Source organism: Vigna umbellata, chromosome 7 (assembly GCF_029865625.1).
Source record: "Vigna umbellata cultivar VRB3 chromosome 7, Vumbellata_1.0, whole genome shotgun sequence".
In the NCBI taxonomy this organism is placed as follows: Eukaryota; Viridiplantae; Streptophyta; class Magnoliopsida; order Fabales; family Fabaceae; genus Vigna; species Vigna umbellata.
Window position 1 is genome coordinate 11,786,673 of NC_142171.1, and position 17,421 is coordinate 11,804,093.

The 17,421-nt window shown below is 31.4% G+C and overlaps 1 protein-coding gene and 2 pseudogenes across 2 annotated transcripts; all 3 read left to right on the forward strand.

Annotated features, from left to right (window-relative positions):
- The first annotated feature begins 359 nt into the window (after nucleotides 1-359).
- On the forward strand, nucleotides 360-6,601 carry LOC124833020 (2-oxoglutarate and iron-dependent oxygenase domain-containing protein CP2-like). 2 transcript variants are annotated; one of them, XM_088094414.1, is made up of 9 exons: nucleotides 360-847; nucleotides 2,210-2,257; nucleotides 3,226-3,402; nucleotides 3,534-3,684; nucleotides 3,777-3,863; nucleotides 4,127-4,251; nucleotides 4,598-4,716; nucleotides 4,876-4,987; nucleotides 6,184-6,601. In XM_088094414.1, the coding sequence occupies exons 1-9, from the start codon at nucleotides 578-580 to the stop codon at nucleotides 6,217-6,219; spliced, it is 1,125 nt and encodes a 374-aa protein (XP_087950540.1). In that variant the 5' UTR covers nucleotides 360-577; the 3' UTR covers nucleotides 6,220-6,601. The 2 variants fall into 2 exon arrangements, with proteins under 2 accessions (XP_087950540.1, XP_087950541.1); XM_088094415.1 differs by having other exon boundaries at nucleotides 740-847; nucleotides 2,190-2,257.
- A 1,997-nt stretch (nucleotides 6,602-8,598) lies between these two features.
- Nucleotides 8,599-12,711, forward strand: LOC148195134 (uncharacterized; annotated as a pseudogene).
- Nucleotides 12,712-14,070: 1,359 nt separating this feature from the next.
- Nucleotides 14,071-15,131, forward strand: LOC148195135 (uncharacterized; annotated as a pseudogene).
- Nucleotides 15,132-17,421: the final 2,290 nt, after the last annotated feature.

The following is a 17,421-nucleotide window of genomic DNA, read 5'->3' on the forward strand; positions in this document are numbered from 1 at the left end:
TCACCTAGTTTTACATGAACTTCATGATTATTACATATTACTATCATTTTAAATCTTATTGAGAAGTGAAATCTATACATATTTATTAGATTTTGTTCAACTGTATGTGAGTAAATAAAATCAAATTCTAGGGTTAGTAAGGTTTTTATAAGAGAAAATAAGTGTTTCTACTGTAATTTTTTTCACCTAGTTTTACATAAACTTCATTATTATTACATATTATTAGCATTTTAAATTTTATTGAGAAGTGAAATAAATGAAATGTATAGATATTTATGAGATTTTTATTAAACTCAAATGGACAACTAAATATTATTTTTTAGCATCTCTTGCTGTTTGTGTTTATTCGAACATGTCGAAAAGAAAATAATTCTGACATTTATGTTTCCATATTCATTCATTACTTAATTCATTTATAAATCCAATCAGTTCTCTTAACTCTCTCATCTTCTTCCCTCAACACAACTCAACAAAACCCTAATCTGCAACTCCGATTTTGCTTCTTCTCCGACGAAACCCTAATTTCCCTCCAGTCTTCCGCATGACCACCGTCTAACTCACTTACCCCGCTCCGAGAATGTCGCTCCACGGTAGCGACCGCCGCGACATGTCGGGCGTCGGCGGAAACGGCATGGTGGCGGCGGCGAGCCTGAGGCTGCGGCTGAACCCTAACAAGGAGCACAAGCCAGATGGCTACGAGGACCTGCAGTTGGATTTCAGCCCTAACATCTTCAGCTCCTTGGAGAGGTACCTCCCTCCGAGCATGCTCAACGTGCCTCGTGACGATAAGGCCAAGTTCATGCGCGAGATTCTGCTCAAGTATCTACCCCTTGGGGAACGCAGCAGAGTGTGTTTCTCATTTTGGCCCTGATATCTTTTTTCACTGTTAGTAGTTGTGTGTATTTATAAGTTGTTATTGGTTTTTAAATGTTTGTTTATTTGTTTGGGAAATGGAATAAAATTTAGTTAAATGAGGTGATGGATTGGGATTTTTAGTGTTAATTGCGGGAATTGTGTTACTTGTGTGTCAAGTTAGGCTAGTTACAGGAATGAGGAGTATGCTGTTAATTTATGTTAACATAACCAAGTTGAGTTTAGCGGAAGTACTTGTTACTCACAAAGTAACTTACCGAAGTTTGAATCTTTTGAAGGAGGATATAATATGGAAAACCAAAATAAGTAGAATGATATAAGTGATTTAATTTGTCTCTAAAATGAGGCATCTGCCCCTCTTACAAGCAGGTTTGGTTGGAGGAAGTGTTATCCGGTAGGACCAGTTGAAACCAGACATGATTGGTTTGCTTTGCAAGTTAGATTTGAGCTTTAATGGCGTTGTAGAATTAAACAGAGGAAACTGGTAACTTGCTGGTTCACAATAAATTGTGTGGTCATGTTTGAAAAATATACCTGCTGAAATGGGGTGTGCCTCCTTGCCAGAAGTTTACTTCTATACGAAGGAATAAAACAGAGAATTGCGGGTGGATGTTCTTTCTCTTCTTTAGTGATAGTGTGCATTAGTCGATTTGGGTGCTTTTTACTCTTATTCCAACTAGGTTGGCATCCTATTTTACATCAATCATCTGCAACATATTCAAATAACATAAATAATGAAAAGAAGTACAAAAGAGTATAGAGATTATACTAAACCTACCCAAGGAGCAAACCCATAGAAAGGTTGAAAATATCTGTGAAAATCTGGAATGTCATCCTCCCACTGATCACATCTTTCTTTTATACTAAAGCATGCAAGCTTATCAACACAATGATTCCTTCCATATAAATATGAGAAACATGAAATCTCATATTTTTACATTTAAGCTTCATATTATGCCATCTAGATAGAAGATGCACAGCAACAATATGATCGTTCTGAAAAGCCTGTACAACCAACATCGAGTCACTCTACAGCCACAAGATATGTCAACCATTATCGTAGGCAATATCAACTGCATGAATAGGTCCATGATTTCAGCATGAATAGAAGATTGAACTCAAAGAAAATCAGAAAAGCAAATAAGAGTAAATTTGTTTCACCTTATTTTTAAAAAATAATTGCATATTTTTGCATGCTGTCTAAGAGAACTTTTGAAAAATAATTAATCATTTCTGAAAAAATAATCTGTCTTAATCATTATTATCACATCGTTGTGTCTTTTTGTTATTTTACTTCTTATTTTTTTATATGATAGTTCCTATGTTACTTTGGCAGTCTCAAAAGCATAGAGAATACAGACAGAAGATAATAGAAAATTATCAGGTATGTAATAACCAAAATTTCATTTTTTTGACTGTTCTTCTGGCTGTTTCTTTTTGCCTGAAATTAATGTTGAACCTAAAAGAGTTATTTCAGTAAGACTTTGAGAAGAAGAGAGAATGAGTTTCTCATAAAGTAAATTCTTAAAAAAAAAAGTGTATATAATAAACCATTATGGCTAAATCTAGCTATGAATCCTATTTCCTGATTTAGACTACTGTTAGTATGAGCAGGCCTGGAATACACAAAATTAGAACCCGGAGCCATGGTTATAAATTCTACATTATGTTCAATAGTGGTGATTCATGGCTAGAAGCTGCTGTAGATATCAGTTCACAATGCTTTTGTGTAATGCCCATTGTTCTGTACTTTGCAGCTAAAACAATTGTGTCCATTCAGTGTTGTTTACACTACTATTTTCTCATGTAGGAGGGTAAAGCCCCATGTTATCCCTATTTTTTTACCTCATCCAACCCTGATTATATAGTGGTTTTGCCATTTCCATCAGAAAATTTGAAATTCACGTTTATCTCTAATCATTATTCATTTTGTAAGCAAGCTTCTGCGTGCCTTGATCCCATGATCTCGCTTTCATTGATCACTAATGATTTTTCTAGCCATTTCTGGCATTTTCAGTCACCCATTTGTTGCCAGTGACCCTTTGCTTACTCAATCTCTACCATACACTCGCTACCCTTTCTGCATCTCTCAGTTGCAGTAGTTTGCAATTCTTTTCCCCTTGTTTTACACATTTTTTTAATTAGCGTGTGAATTTGAGTTTTGATATTTTTATTTTTATGTATATACTATAAATTCTGCATATTGAGTTTCTAATCCTTGGACGGCCTTCCTTACCCACTGTGATGTGTTTGGGGCCAGCCACTTCATGCTGCAATTCAGAATTTGATAACATGGCCTTCCTTTCTCATATTTCTTAGCAAATCTTACAGTTTCTTAAACACAATTTGCAGCCTCTGCATCGGGAGTTGTACTCTGTGAATCCTGCTACATTCTTCGTTCCCTCATTTCTGAGAGCAATTAATGATAATACTGAGCAAAGCTTTAGAAGTATAATGTCTGAGCCCTCTCCTGGCATTTTTATATTTGACATATTTCAGACCAACTTTTGTGAGTTATTGCTATCTGAGGTACCTAATCATTTTACTTTCATTACCTATGATATAAGCAGTGTCTTATCTTTTAAATTGGAAGATTAAAAAGATGACGCTGTGTATACTTATGTTTTGTGTATGTTAAAATTTAATTGTGATCTCCCTAGATTGAAAATTTTGAGAAGTGGGTGACTGAAACAAAGTTTCGGATCATGCGTCCCAATACAATGAATAAATATGGTGCTGTTCTTGATGACTTTGGACTTGAAACAATGCTTGACAAGCTTATGGAAGGTTTTATTCGTCCTTTATCCAGAGGTAAATGAAGACTGCATTACAATCTCATGGTGGTCTGACATTCTTTTCATTCTCATAAGACATGTTAAGTCACTCAATTATTTGTTATGCAGTCTTATTTGCGGAAGTTGGTGGGGCAACCCTGGATTCTCATCATGGTTTTGTTGTTGAATATGGTAAAGATAGAGATGTTGACTTGGGTAAGATTTCTGATTGATGTGTTTGTTTTATTATTCCATAGGTCATGTCCATAATATATAATAAATAAACAAATTGGACAATTTAATACTTTTTTTGAAGCTTCAAATTCAAATAAAACTTGGATAGAGACCGTAATTGCTTTACTATGGTCACAAATATTTTAATGATGATGCTTTCATATGATATGCTTTTTAGTACGGCTATATTGCTGATGTTAATATGCCTCTTGTATTTTACAATTAAGAGTCTCTTGCATCTATAGGTTTCCATGTAGATGACTCAGAAGTAACCTTGAATGTTTGTTTGGGTAAGCAATTTTCTGGAGGGGAATTGTTTTTCCGGGGCATACGATGTGAGAAACATGTAAATACTGGAACTCATTCAGAGGTAAGTCACTGCGATTGAATAACATCAAGTTGTATTGTTGTTAGGAAGATTCAATGCCTTCTATTTCTTTTGTAACTGTAAGTGTTTATTACTCTACTTTCTCTAAATTAGTAATGCCTCAATCAGCAAGAAGCATTAACACGTTTGCCAACATGCAAGTTGACCTCACCACAATGCTTGAGACCGTATATATAACATATGTAGTGAAAGCAAATCCAAATATTCTGTTTCAATAAAGTTAGTTAGTGTTATATGTTTACTATTGTAACGAGATTTATGGACCATTGCTTCTTGCTACTTCTCATGGTTGTACGCTTTTCTTTTGGGGTCCATTATTTGAAAGTAGGAGATCTTTGATTATTCTCATGTTCCTGGACGAGCTGTGCTTCATCGTGGTCGACACCGCCATGGTGCTAGAGCTACAACATCTGGCAATCGGGTCAACCTACTTCTGTGGTGCAGAAGGTGATTTCACTTTTTCCTTCAGCTTGTCTAATGATTGTGAGTTGTTTGCTTCATATTAAATTGCTCTGGTAATCACTAGATTCAGAAAACACACAATGTCTGATTTCTGTTCATTTTTTCCCTCAGTAAATTAAGTTTGAAGTTTGCATGTTGTTGTAGTTCTGTCTTTAGGGAGATGAAACGGTATCAAAAAGATTTCTCCAGCTGGTGTGGCGAGTGCAGTCGTGAGAAAAAGGAAAGGCAACGCTCAACAATTGCTGCTACCAAATTGGTAAGTCTTTAATTTGAATGTTGCAGGCATGTGCTTTACATTCTGGGAAGATGTTATAAGTTTTATGCAAACAGATGCAGGTTGTGTTGTCTTTTTCTTTTTCCCTTTCTACCCATTTCCATCTCATCTTTTGGGTGGCCACTTCTTCATGAGTTACGAGTCAGGAACTTTCAATTACAGATGCTTTTCCAAGCTGCTGTACCTTATTTGCTTCTCTCCTGTTCACTCCCCTGAGCTGTGAACACGAATCAATCCAGATCTGTTCCATCATAATCATAGCACATAATTCAAGATCACCCCACTTACACAAAAAAAAATTTCAAGGCGTTCGTTAGGTTCCCTTGTTGCCACAGACTTTTAGGGATTTTCAACGTGTATACTAGCCAATTGATCAACCCTCTTTGTTTTTATTCAGGAAGGGAAACTCTTTTTTGGCCCTAGCAACTTTTGTGTTTGATTGTGTTGCAGTGAGGAGGAAGGTGCGGGATGTCTTTGTTCGTGCATTGCTTGTCAATGTTGTTGCGTTTTTTTTTTTTGTGTAGAGGAGTTGTGTGCATGCTTGGAAATTACATGAAATAGAAAATAGGGGGAACAAAGTGAGAAGGAAGGACGGGGAAAGGGGAGTGCTGCGGCCTATGGCTGCTGTAACAGTGAGGTTGAGGTAAACGAAGAAAAGAAAAAAGAAATTGGGAAAGGGAGAGGTAGAATGGGAAAAGGATAACTAAATAAATAATTATTTATTGTATAATTTATATATCTGTAAGGGTGTAAATTTCCTCTCCCCAGAGACATGATTGACCCTCCTACTGTAGCCACTGTTAAGCACACGCAAATGCACTTGACTTCTAATCTTGTGTTGTTGGAAAATTGCTCCTAGCCTGCTAGCTCCTACCAAAGGAATAATACTTTAGGATTGCTTGAAATACAGAGGAACTGTCAACTGTATAAAACTTGAAATATAGGAATGTAAGGGAAAAATTGAATTAGAATTCATATTCTTAAAGTAAAAGTCGTGTTCTTTCTTCACCACGGGGTTTAGTCAAATATTCGAGTTTAAGGATTAAAGCAAATTGGACTTTCCAATTTCATAGCTCTACAATGAGATGTTTTTCTGACATTAGTTTGTCCTTGTCCGGTATAATTAAAAATACATAGCTGAGATTGCAGGATATAACTTTTATCTGATGATATTACAGGAGTTGTTCAGGAGGGAAGGTGAATCCACTGCATAATCTGTTTTACTCGGTGGATCATTGTGAAAGTGATGTACCTGCAATCATTTGTTAATACTAGTAAGCTATGGTTCCTGATCCAGGTGTCTGTACAAGATAGCTGCTGTACTTAGATAGTTTTCTTAGTAACCTTGGAGTTTTCCTTAAGAACTGCGCGGTTTATGGGATGCGGATGCCTATTTGTGTAGAGGAGCTGGCTGTTATGTAGGCTGGCGTAATGCTCAAAGGCCATTTTTTAAATGCGTTAAACCGCATAATCATGTCCAGAAATGTAGATGTAGACTGTAATTAGTGTATACTGAATTCTTTCTGAGGTTCATTGGCTACTGTAACAACCGCATTTTCTGTTCTTTTATTTATTTATTTATTAATTTTTGGTAGAGTTGAAGGTGAGCCATGGATGAATGGTAGGTTGTTCTTAGCATTTTAACATGTTTGTTTTAGCTTTAAAAAAGGTGATTTATTATTTGGAGACATGTTTTGTTTAGTTTTGAAATCATGATAAGGTGATTTATCATGAAGAACAAATCTGGCTGTTATCACAATCTCGACATTTTCTACAAGGAAACAATATGCAATTGAATAGACATTAATCAATAATTTTCTATGGACATAAGAAAGGGTAGAGAACTTATAACTAAATAATATTCTGTGGGTCAAGTTGTTGACTCTAATATCTGAAAAACAACTTCATCTTGAATGTGATTACGAGAATATCACATGCAAACAGGAAGTTCTGATGTTGTTGTCTTGTCTCCTGACAAGTAATGTTTTAATAAATTGTGGTGATTGTTTCAAATCATAATTCCTTGCATAATCAGGATTTTTATTCAGCAGTGTGGTGGATTTGGAGATGGAGGAAACACAAAATCTTTGACAACGATGGGTGGAATACAAAGAAAATCATGAGAATAATTTATTCTCTACAAGATGATATCATCATGTGTCTTAATGATGAAGGCTTCTGTTTAAATGCAGATCTTCATCACCCAAAATGCCAGATGAAAGTGAATGCTGAGGGAAGCTGTGAATATATTTATTGTGAAATCAACCTTCAAGGTGTTATCAGATGTCATAAGTCAAAGCATACCCTGAAAAGTTCTACTTGAGATACTCCTCCTGTGTTCGTAAATAAACCTTTAAAGATAGGAAAATGACACTTGAACAACCATTTTTGACAATATTTAGACACGCGCACACGTGTCTAAATTTGAGTGGTCCATTTTCATTTAATTTTTCCAACTGGACCATTCAAATTTAGACACGTGTGCGCGTGTCTAAATGTTGTCAAAAATGGTTGTTCAAGTATCATTTTCCTTAAAGATAACCTTAAAACATGTCACATAGACAAACTAAATTTCCCTTGCTTACCTAAACAAGGGTTTCACAAACTAAATTTTAATCATTAATTTTTTATTAGTTTTTTTATCAATTCAACTTGATTCATTTAACGAATTAATGAGAAACAAGAATAAAATAGATTAGATTGATTCGTTTTTTCATTTTTCCAAATTTGAGTAAGATTTTGTTGAAAAATATTTTGTATTTTTTTTTAAGAAAAAAAACAAACTAAAGTATTTGTTTTATTCCTTTATTTTTATTTTACTCGTTATAATTCAAACGAATATCGATGATCTCGTGTGAGCCGAAAACAACGTCATTCTTTTGTTTGATTTTAAGCAGAAAACCACTCTTTAGCACAATAATTAACTTAAGTCTGTGTACGTTTCATGAAATTTAGAAGTTTGAAGAGAAAACAAAAAACGAGCTTTTTTTTCTTTAAATGTAATCAAACCCTAATTCTACATTTTCCTTAAATACTACGTCCTCCTTTTTCGATATATGTACATTATTTTTTTTTCAATTGATTTGATAATATTTTTAATATATATATATATATATATATATATATATATATATATATATTTCCAAAATTTAAATATTATTTATTTTTTTATGAATACGATCACTTTTATATTCATGATTAAAAATTCAATTTTCACCTTTTCTAGGTTGGTATTGGTTACGTTTATTTATCATTACATTATCTTTAGTTTATAAGATTAAGGTCTTTTTTTTATAATTTTTAAAAAAAATTCTTTTTAAATAAGAGAAAATAAAAATCTGGTGTAATAAAAATATTTTTCTGTTATTTATACCTATAATTAATATCTTATTTTCTTTTTCAACTTTTACGATCTAAGATTATCTTTCTTTAAAAAATACTTTATCATATATCATTTATAAGATCAATATTATCTATAATAAAATTACAAATCAAAATCAATATAATATCGAGTGTATCTAAATTTTGTTAAAAAATCATCTAATAAAATCTTAAAGTTAGTTATCAAAAGCATAATAAGCCACTTTAATAGTATGATTCTTGACCTAATTCAGTCTATAACCTTACCAAACATGGTGTTCTTCACTCTCAAGGAGAGATTATCAGGAATCGAAGATTGCAATTTTGAAGAATTCCTTGGAAGTTTTCAACAGCTTTATGATGTTCTGTGGTTTAACAGTTTCTTGGCCCTCCCTGTCATTCCATCTACTCGAGAATTTCATGTTATCAACTCCAACCACTCTCAACACACATTTCCTAAGAATTCTTTAGACGCATGCCCTTCATCAGTTAGCCACAAAACATGCAAAAAGAGGAGCAATGTAACCCTTGTTCTTGATTTGGATGGTAATTTTCCTTTATCATTCCCTAAACTGTTAGGGTTTCTCACCTGTTACAGTTTTTGTTTTTTATATACCGTATGGTTATTGATCCAGTATTCATTAGTTTTTTCAGATATATCAGTAAACAAACAAATAACTAGTTAGGTTTCAGAATTTGAATTTTCTAATGACCTTAGTATTGTTACTTTTTTATATTCAAAACAGTGATTTTTGTCAAACCCTTAAAAATCCACTGAAAACCCAAGTAGTGAGATCCATGTGCTAGGAGAGAGTGAGCATTTCAGTTAGTAGAAAACAGGTGGCTGCAGGAGAGTGACCGGTTTGGGTGACGACAGTACTTAATGCCAAATTTCAAATGTCATGCCACTTCTCTGCATGCTTTCCTTCTTTTCCAAATTGCTGAAACCATTTTCTCCTCCTTCTCTCTAAAATCTCCACCTTCTCTCTAAGAAAACCTCACCTTTTCTTCTTACGATCACCTCGATCAGGCACCGTTTGAACACTCACGACATCAAGAGCTTTCGTTTAAACCGATCGGTTTGTGATTCTGAGCCGGTGAGTTTCCTTCTCTTTAGCACGTTCGGTTAGTCTCACATGCAACCCTCTATTTCTGGTCGCCTGAGTGAATCGTATAATTCATTCTGAGTGTTTCTGGTTTTCTGTTTGGTTCAGTACTCCTAAAACGTGACTGTGGAACGTTAAGTCTTTGGTAGTGGGGAGCTTTATTCTGCCTCGTTGAGTGATCGATTACGTATAGAGGTAAGGGAAGCTTATATAATTTGATTAAATTTTGTTTTGAACGTGGGTATGTTTGCATGTTACGTTGTTTGATTATTTGATGAGTATGAAATATGCGTGTGCTGCTTGTTTGGACGTGTGGATGGATGACGGATACATGTTGTGAATTGAGTTGAGATAGGGCTTGATCTTGAAACTATAGTATTCTGAATAAAGGTGATAGTATGGTCGAGCGTCATTAGTGAGCGTTCGGTTCTTCTGGGGAGTGCATGGTCTTACCTGATTTCTCATGCTTTAGGGATAGTGTTTAAGAGTCTTTCTGTAATACTATATAGGATTAGGTAAACTGTGACCGAGAGTTCGTATTCACCGTTCAATTTTCCTTTGAGCGTTCGTCTATATTAAGTTCTTCTTCTACAAGGAATTTCGTTAATGAAGATCGTGTTATAATATTATATATGTATAAATGAGTGTTCGGCCTAAGTGTAGTCCTTCTTTAGGTTTCCTAAACAGTGTAGTTAATGTATTATATACTACTTAAGGTCTTAGACGTTATCGTTCTTTTTCATTAAAAGTAAGTGTGGAGCAATTGTATACATATATTTAGTCGTTTTATGTAAGTTTATTAGTGCTCGGTCTTGGACCAAGCGTTCGATCTCAGTAGCGCTCGTTTCTTATAAGTACTTAGTATTGGACCAGCGCTCGTTCGATAGTGTTCGTTTTCTACAGGGCTCGGTCTTAAACCAAGCGTTGGGTCTCGTTTTCAGTAATCTATTATTACCATTTTAGAATAAGAGTCTTCAGCCAAAATCGATAGCGTTCGTTATTTCTTAATTTCTCATCAGTATTAGTATTGGGTGTCAAACAATGTTGGCCTTTAAAAGGTGTTCGGCCTAGGCTTCGTGGCATCCGGTTTAAACTATTAGGGGTTTGTTTATTGAAGTGGATAAGTAACGCTCAGTCATGTTAGTTTTCTAAGAAGTGTTATTTCAGTCGGACTTATGATAGGATGAGAGAGCGTGATCGTATTTCAGTTGAATGTATTAATGATGAAGTGTAAGAGAATTTGAAATGTGATGTGAATGAAATAGTTTGATTATGAACAAGTATTCCAGGAAGGAATATCACAGAAAGTGATTATTGATTGGTAAAGTAGGAATGTGGGCAAAGCTTAGCGGGCGTTTATCCTGATTCCATGATTACTCATTCTCAAGTAGAGAGGAGTAAGTCATGTGTGGGAATGGCAGGAGGTCCTAGTCCATAAGGTTAACTTGGACAGAACGGATCAACCTCGGGTGGCAACTGTTGAGGGTATCCCAGTTACTACATCACCCGGGTGCACGAACGTCGTAACTGCACAAGATTCATATGGTCCGGACAGTCAGAGTCAAGTGGTCATTATTCGCATACCTTTATGTATGAATGATGATTTGGGTGTTGTTGGTTTAATTATGAATGTTGTATGTTGTTATTGAATAAATTAAATTACATAAGCTTACCATGTTTATCATTTTTGTCTGTGTTGTGCATCCTGTCGTTGTCCTGTTGCAATGATCATCTGTGTGGATGTGAGCAGAAGGAGAAGAGCTGCTGGAAGAAGTATTGGAAGATGCGACGGAAGTGAAGGCCGAACCTTAGGAACGTTCGGTCTGTTATTAGCTTTACCTTTTGTAAGACCGTTCGGTATAAGTTATTTTGTACACCGTTCGGTCTAGTGGTAGCTAGCGTACGGTTTTAAATTCCCTGCTGTTATGTAAGGCCGTTCGGCCATAATCGTATATCGTTAAGGGTTGAACTGACTTGTAGTATTGTTAATATGTGATTATTCTCGTATATGGTTTTACACTGTATTTTTTGGGATGTTACAATTTTAATGGTTTAAAATGTATTAAAACTTTTTAATATATATTTGAATGCTCTATAAAAAAAATTCAGCAAAAAAACTGAATTTCTTATGAAAATTTGTCAGGTTTTAAAATTCTATTGAGCTTTTAGTATTGTTTCTTTTCTCAATACACATACAGTAAATTTTGATGTTTTAAAATATGTTAAATTTTTTTAATACACTGATATAGTGTCTTTTGAAAGTTTAGAAATAGTATACAAAATTCAGCAAAGAATCTGGAAAGGTTTTATGGAGTTCTTCATCTGAACACAGTTATTGCCATTTATACAATTTTATGATAAGTGATGTTTGATTGTGAATTCTTAAAATTTGTACTGTTGTACGCAGAAACTTTGGTTCATTCTAGTGAGTTTCCATGCAATGCCGACTTCACGTTCAAAATGAAGTCCAGAACTATATAGGTTAAAAAGAGACCTTATCTTGAAGAGTTTTTAGAAAAAGTATCAGAGATGTTTGAAGTCGTAATTTTCACAGCTAGTAGAAGGTCATATTCTGCAAAATTGCTTGATATTCTTGATCCTCATAATAAGCTTTTTTCTCGAAGATTATACAGAGATTCATGCAAATGGGAAGATGGTCACTGTCTCAAGGATCTCAGACTTCTTGGAATTGACATGACCAAAGTCTTCATAATTGACAACACTCCACGGGTATATATATTATTTTCTTTCTTCCTTTTAGGCTCTATGCAGATTTTTTTTCTTTACATTTTTTTACCATAGAACACATTATAAAAAAAAGACTCGTTAACTTATTATTTTAATGTTTTTGATAGAAATTGATATCAATTTTTTACGTGATTAGACTTATATCTCATTGGTGTCTCTGACGAACTCTAAGTGTACTTCATAGTCTTATTTAGAATCTAAATGTGTGTTTGTTGGTTTGTTTCAATGATTTATGATGCTGAAACTTGAAAGCTGTGTTTATGACAGGTGTTTAGACTTCATGTTAACAATGGAATTCCTATAAAAAGTTGGTATTGGGACTGCAGAGTTCAATCTCTGCGAAATTTGCTGCCATTTCTGGAGAAACTGGTTGATGTGGATGATGTTAGACCCATTATTTGCAGCAAGATTTTTTGGAAAAGAATTAAGTCTGCACCTCCTTCTCCTTCTGCCCACATTAGAAGAAAAATCATTTTAAGAAACTCCTTCTAATATTCATGTATAGAATTTTAAATAATTGATTTTAATTTTAGTTATATTTTATACAAATAACTATGTATATATTATTCTTATAGCTAAAATAGTCTTATCATATATAAAACAAAAAAACTGTACTTAACTATGTTTTTTTTACACCAATTATACTTTGACAACAAAGTAGGATATCTTCGTTTAAAAAAAAAATTGTATTTATATATAAAGAAAGAAATTGAAAGGTAAATTATAAAATATAAAGTATATGTAAAAAAAAATTTGACTGATAAACCGATAGTACTTTTTATAATAGGTTTTATTAGAAATATTTAATATAATTTTAAAATAAATAGTTATTTTACGTAATGTTTTTATGAACTATTAATTTTATAAGTAGATATTATTTATGAATTAATGTTTTAAAATTATTATTTTATTTAATTAAATTTATTATAATTTATTCATATTTTCCTCTCTTACTTATAAATAGGAAAAAGATAACAAAATAGTAGTCTTTTAAAAGTGTTAAGTTATAGGTAAAAGCATATATTTTGTTAGGTATAGAGTTATTATTATAATAATAATTATTATTATTATTATTATTATTATCATTATATTATTATTATTATTATTATTATTATTGTTTTACTTGATATTATTTTTACTAATTTTATGATCATTGAGATAAATTGTGTTTTTAACTTATAGATAGGTGATCGGTAAGAACATAAAACTTTTCGATAAATGTACATGAAATTTTTTTTCTTGTAGGCTTCATTTGCTTTGATAATATATATATATATATATATATATATATATATATATATATATATATATATATATATATATATATATAATATTTCCAATATATAAAAGTTATTTATTTTTTATTAATAAGGTCACTTTATATTCATGATTAAAAATTCAATTTTCACCTTTTTGCTATGACGTTGGAATTGCATTGGTAAGGTTTATTCATCATTAAATTATCTTTAGTTTATAAGATAAAGCTTGTTTTATAATTTTCTAAAAGAAAAATTCTTTTTAAACAAAAGAAAATAGAAATCTGCTTGAATAGGGCCGGAAATATATCATTCAGCTTGTCAAATAAAATAATAACACGCGTTTAAAGAGATTTAAAAAAAAATAAAGATTATCTTTTTTAGAAAATACTTTATCAAATATCAATATTGAATATAATAAATTCACAAATCAATATCTAATCTAAATTCAGTTAAAAGATCATCTAATAAATCTTTAGAGTTAGTTATCAGATAAATATAGCAATAGAACATATCTCAAATTCAAAATCATAAAACATAAGTACTGAGATTATAAACTCTATTTGACAACATTCAAATCTACTACTACTACAATATGGTGTTTTCCACTCTCAAGAAAACATTGTCAGGAATTGCAGATAATTTCGGAGAATCGTTTGAAAGGTTTAAACAACATTATGATCGTATGTGGTTTAACAGTTTCTTGTGCCACCACATAGACACATTGCCTTCATCAGTTAGCCACAAAATAATCAAAAAGAAGAGTGTAACCCTTGCTCTTGATTTAGATGGTAATTTTCCTGTCTTTTTGTAAACTCTTAGGGTTTCTCATGTTTCAATTTCCTTTTTTTTTATGTACTGGATTTATGAGATTCGTTGATGGTAAATTCTTAAAATTTATACTTTTCTGCGCAGAAACATTGGTTCATTCTTCTCCGTTTGCGCCTGATGCTGACTTCTCATTCACAATTATCAGTGATGGAGTGTCCAGTACAATATATGTTAGAAAGAGACCTTTTCTTGAAGAGTTTTTAGAAAAAGTATCAGAAATGTTTGAAGTTGTAATTTTCACCGCTAGTAAAAGCTCATATTCTGAAAAATTGCTTGATTGTCTTGATCCTCATAAGAAGATTTTCTCTCAAAGATTCTACAGAGATTCATGCAAATGGGAAGATGGTCACTGCCTCAAGGATCTCACAGTTCTGGGAACTGATCTGGCCAAAGTGTTCATCATTGACAACAGTCCACAGGTATATAGATATATATTACTTCCTGTTCTTTAATGTTGCTTTTTTCTATTCGTTCCTTCTTCCATGAAACTGTATTTCTTAGTAAACAAACATCTTTTCAATATAATATCCGACAGACAATTTTATTATTATTGTTATGTTTTGTGCTGAGAACAATTTATCAATGTTTTATGATGCTGAAACATGAAAGTTTTATGCTTTATGACAGGTATTTAGACTTCATGTGAACAATGGAATTCCTATAAAAAGTTGGTACTGGGACAGCACAGATCATGCTCTGATTGATTTGCTGCCATTTCTGGAGAAACTGGTTGATGTTGATGATGTTAGACCCATTATTGCAGCACAATTTGGAGCAAGAATTCGTTCTGCACGTTCTGCCCCTATTCAAATTAGAAGAATATAGATCCTTTTAAAAATCTCCAGCTAATATTCATGTTGGAGTTATACTAGTTAGAGTTTTGGTTATTTAGATTTTAAACAATTGATTTTGATGTTGTTGAATTTTTATACAAATAGCTCTGTATATATGATTCTGTTATAGCCAAAATAGCCTTGTATGATATATAGAAGAAGAATATTGTACTTAACAATTTGCCTTTTGTTAAAAGGTTTTTGTTGTTTTTTACTTTCTTTTGAGTTATGTTTACCATTTAGATTATTATATTATTATGGTTTATGTTTTACAAGTGTGTGGTAGGATTTGTAAAAAAAATAAAGAATGGTGATTTTCAAGTATATAAGTAATAGTTTTATAAAATTGAATATGATTTTAAAAAACATATGGCTAATTGTATTATTGTAAAATATTTCATTAAATATATTTGTGAATATTTTGTTAGGTTTATTTGTAAACATAAAACATTGTATATATATTTATAATATTTTCATGGTTTTGTTCGTTTGAAGGAAGATGGTACTATTATATACTCTTCTTGTCATTTGAAATAAAAAGGAAATTAATTTGAATTATCCTTTTTACAATTATCTTAAGTACTCAATCTTTTTATCAATTGATTTGAAGATTTAAAGGTGATTTATAATCTTCTGAATAAAAAGTTATTTGAATACGAATTAAGTATTGAGTTTTTATTTTTTTTATTTTATGTTGTTTGAAATTTAAAATTTTAAAAGGTATATATTTGATATAATAAATAATTATAAAAATAAGTGATACGATATAATATATATATATATATATATATATATATATATATATATATATATATATATATAATTTTAAAGATAATGAATTGGTTTATTTTTTTAAAAACTGAACTTCAATGAAGATTAGAAATAGAAAATAACATATGTAGTTAACAGGATCATAAACAGAAATTTATTATAAATAAAATGAAAGTATAATAAATCATTTGTGAGTGTGTGTGTGTGTTTTTACGTATGATTTTAATTATTTTAAATTCAAACACATTGTAGTTTTAAAATTATAATTAGAAAAATTTACGGTTTTCATAATAGTTTAAATTAATTTCTAAGTTCAATTAAATTATTTAAATTCAGTTACGAATTTCAGTACAAAAAGTATAATCATTAAAAATAAATTCAATTACGGTTTGTATCTTAATCTCATAATTAAAAAAAAAAACTAAATTCAGTTATGAAAACATTTCAATCTCCCAAATATTACTATTCATATCTCTTAATATAAAATATAGGATGAATAGTTTTATCTCTACATTTCTTTTCTTTTTTCAATTTTATTTAATATAAAAAAATGTTAAATCACAACACAATTAATTTTACTACATTTAATCACTCTCTTAACGCAATTAATTCTACCGTTATATGATCCCACTCTGAACGTTAACGTTAACAGAAGAAACTAAATTCATTAATTTTTAACAAAATCAAGATTAAATTTAAAAATTAACAAATATAGAGATGAAAAACTACTGTACCTAAAATAAATTATTGATATTTGATAACATTCTCTTTCTCATCATTTCTTTATATTAATATTCTTGAAATATTTTAACATGTGCAACTCAGTGTCGGTTCACCAATTGCAGTCTTCTTCCTCTTCACTATTAAATTATTTCCACTTTTATTATTTTTTTCTTCTTCCCATGTGCTCCCCTTAAATTAATTTATTAATATATTTAACATTTTTTTTCTCATTTAATAAAGCATCATGTTCTTTAACACCAACATTCACCCTGCTATCTTTTAATTATAATTCTCTCACATTTTTTCATTACTACCCCTCAGATTATAAAGTACAATAACGTGGGCGTTTGGGTGGGAATATTATAAAATGACAAGGTAAAAAGAAAAAGAAAAACTTTATGAACCATCAATGTTTCTTTAATCTTAAAACTGAAAACTAATGTTAGGTTGACTTTTATTGTCCTTCGTCATCACAAAATATTTGCTTTCAATGTAATATTATGACATTAATAGTCTAAATTATTTAAATATTTATATATGAATTTGATTAAGATACTCGTTTACTTTTCCACTATTTCCTCAAGTTAACTATTCACTTCTTAAACAAATGACTAATGTTAAGTGTTTAACATATATTAGTACTTCTAAAACTAAAAGTTACGTGTATCTTCTATTAAGTAATTTATATTGATAATTGTTCATGAGAACTAAGTCTTCTTTTCATAAATAGACAACTTATTATTTTCAATCTTCAAGTTTAGTTCATGTTTATCAATATTGATTATTAG

Bases quoted from the DNA above. Each gene is read 5' to 3' on its own strand.
- LOC124833020 (XM_088094414.1), top strand. From the start codon at position 578: ATGTCGCTCCACGGTAGCGACCGCCGCGACATGTCGGGCGTCGGCGGA. The intron at 4,252-4,597 runs GTAAGTCACTGC...ATTTGAAAGTAG, and splicing joins ATACTGGAACTCATTCAGAG to GAGATCTTTGATTATTCTCA. The intron at 4,988-6,183 runs GTAAGTCTTTAA...ATGATATTACAG, and splicing joins CAATTGCTGCTACCAAATTG to GAGTTGTTCAGGAGGGAAGG.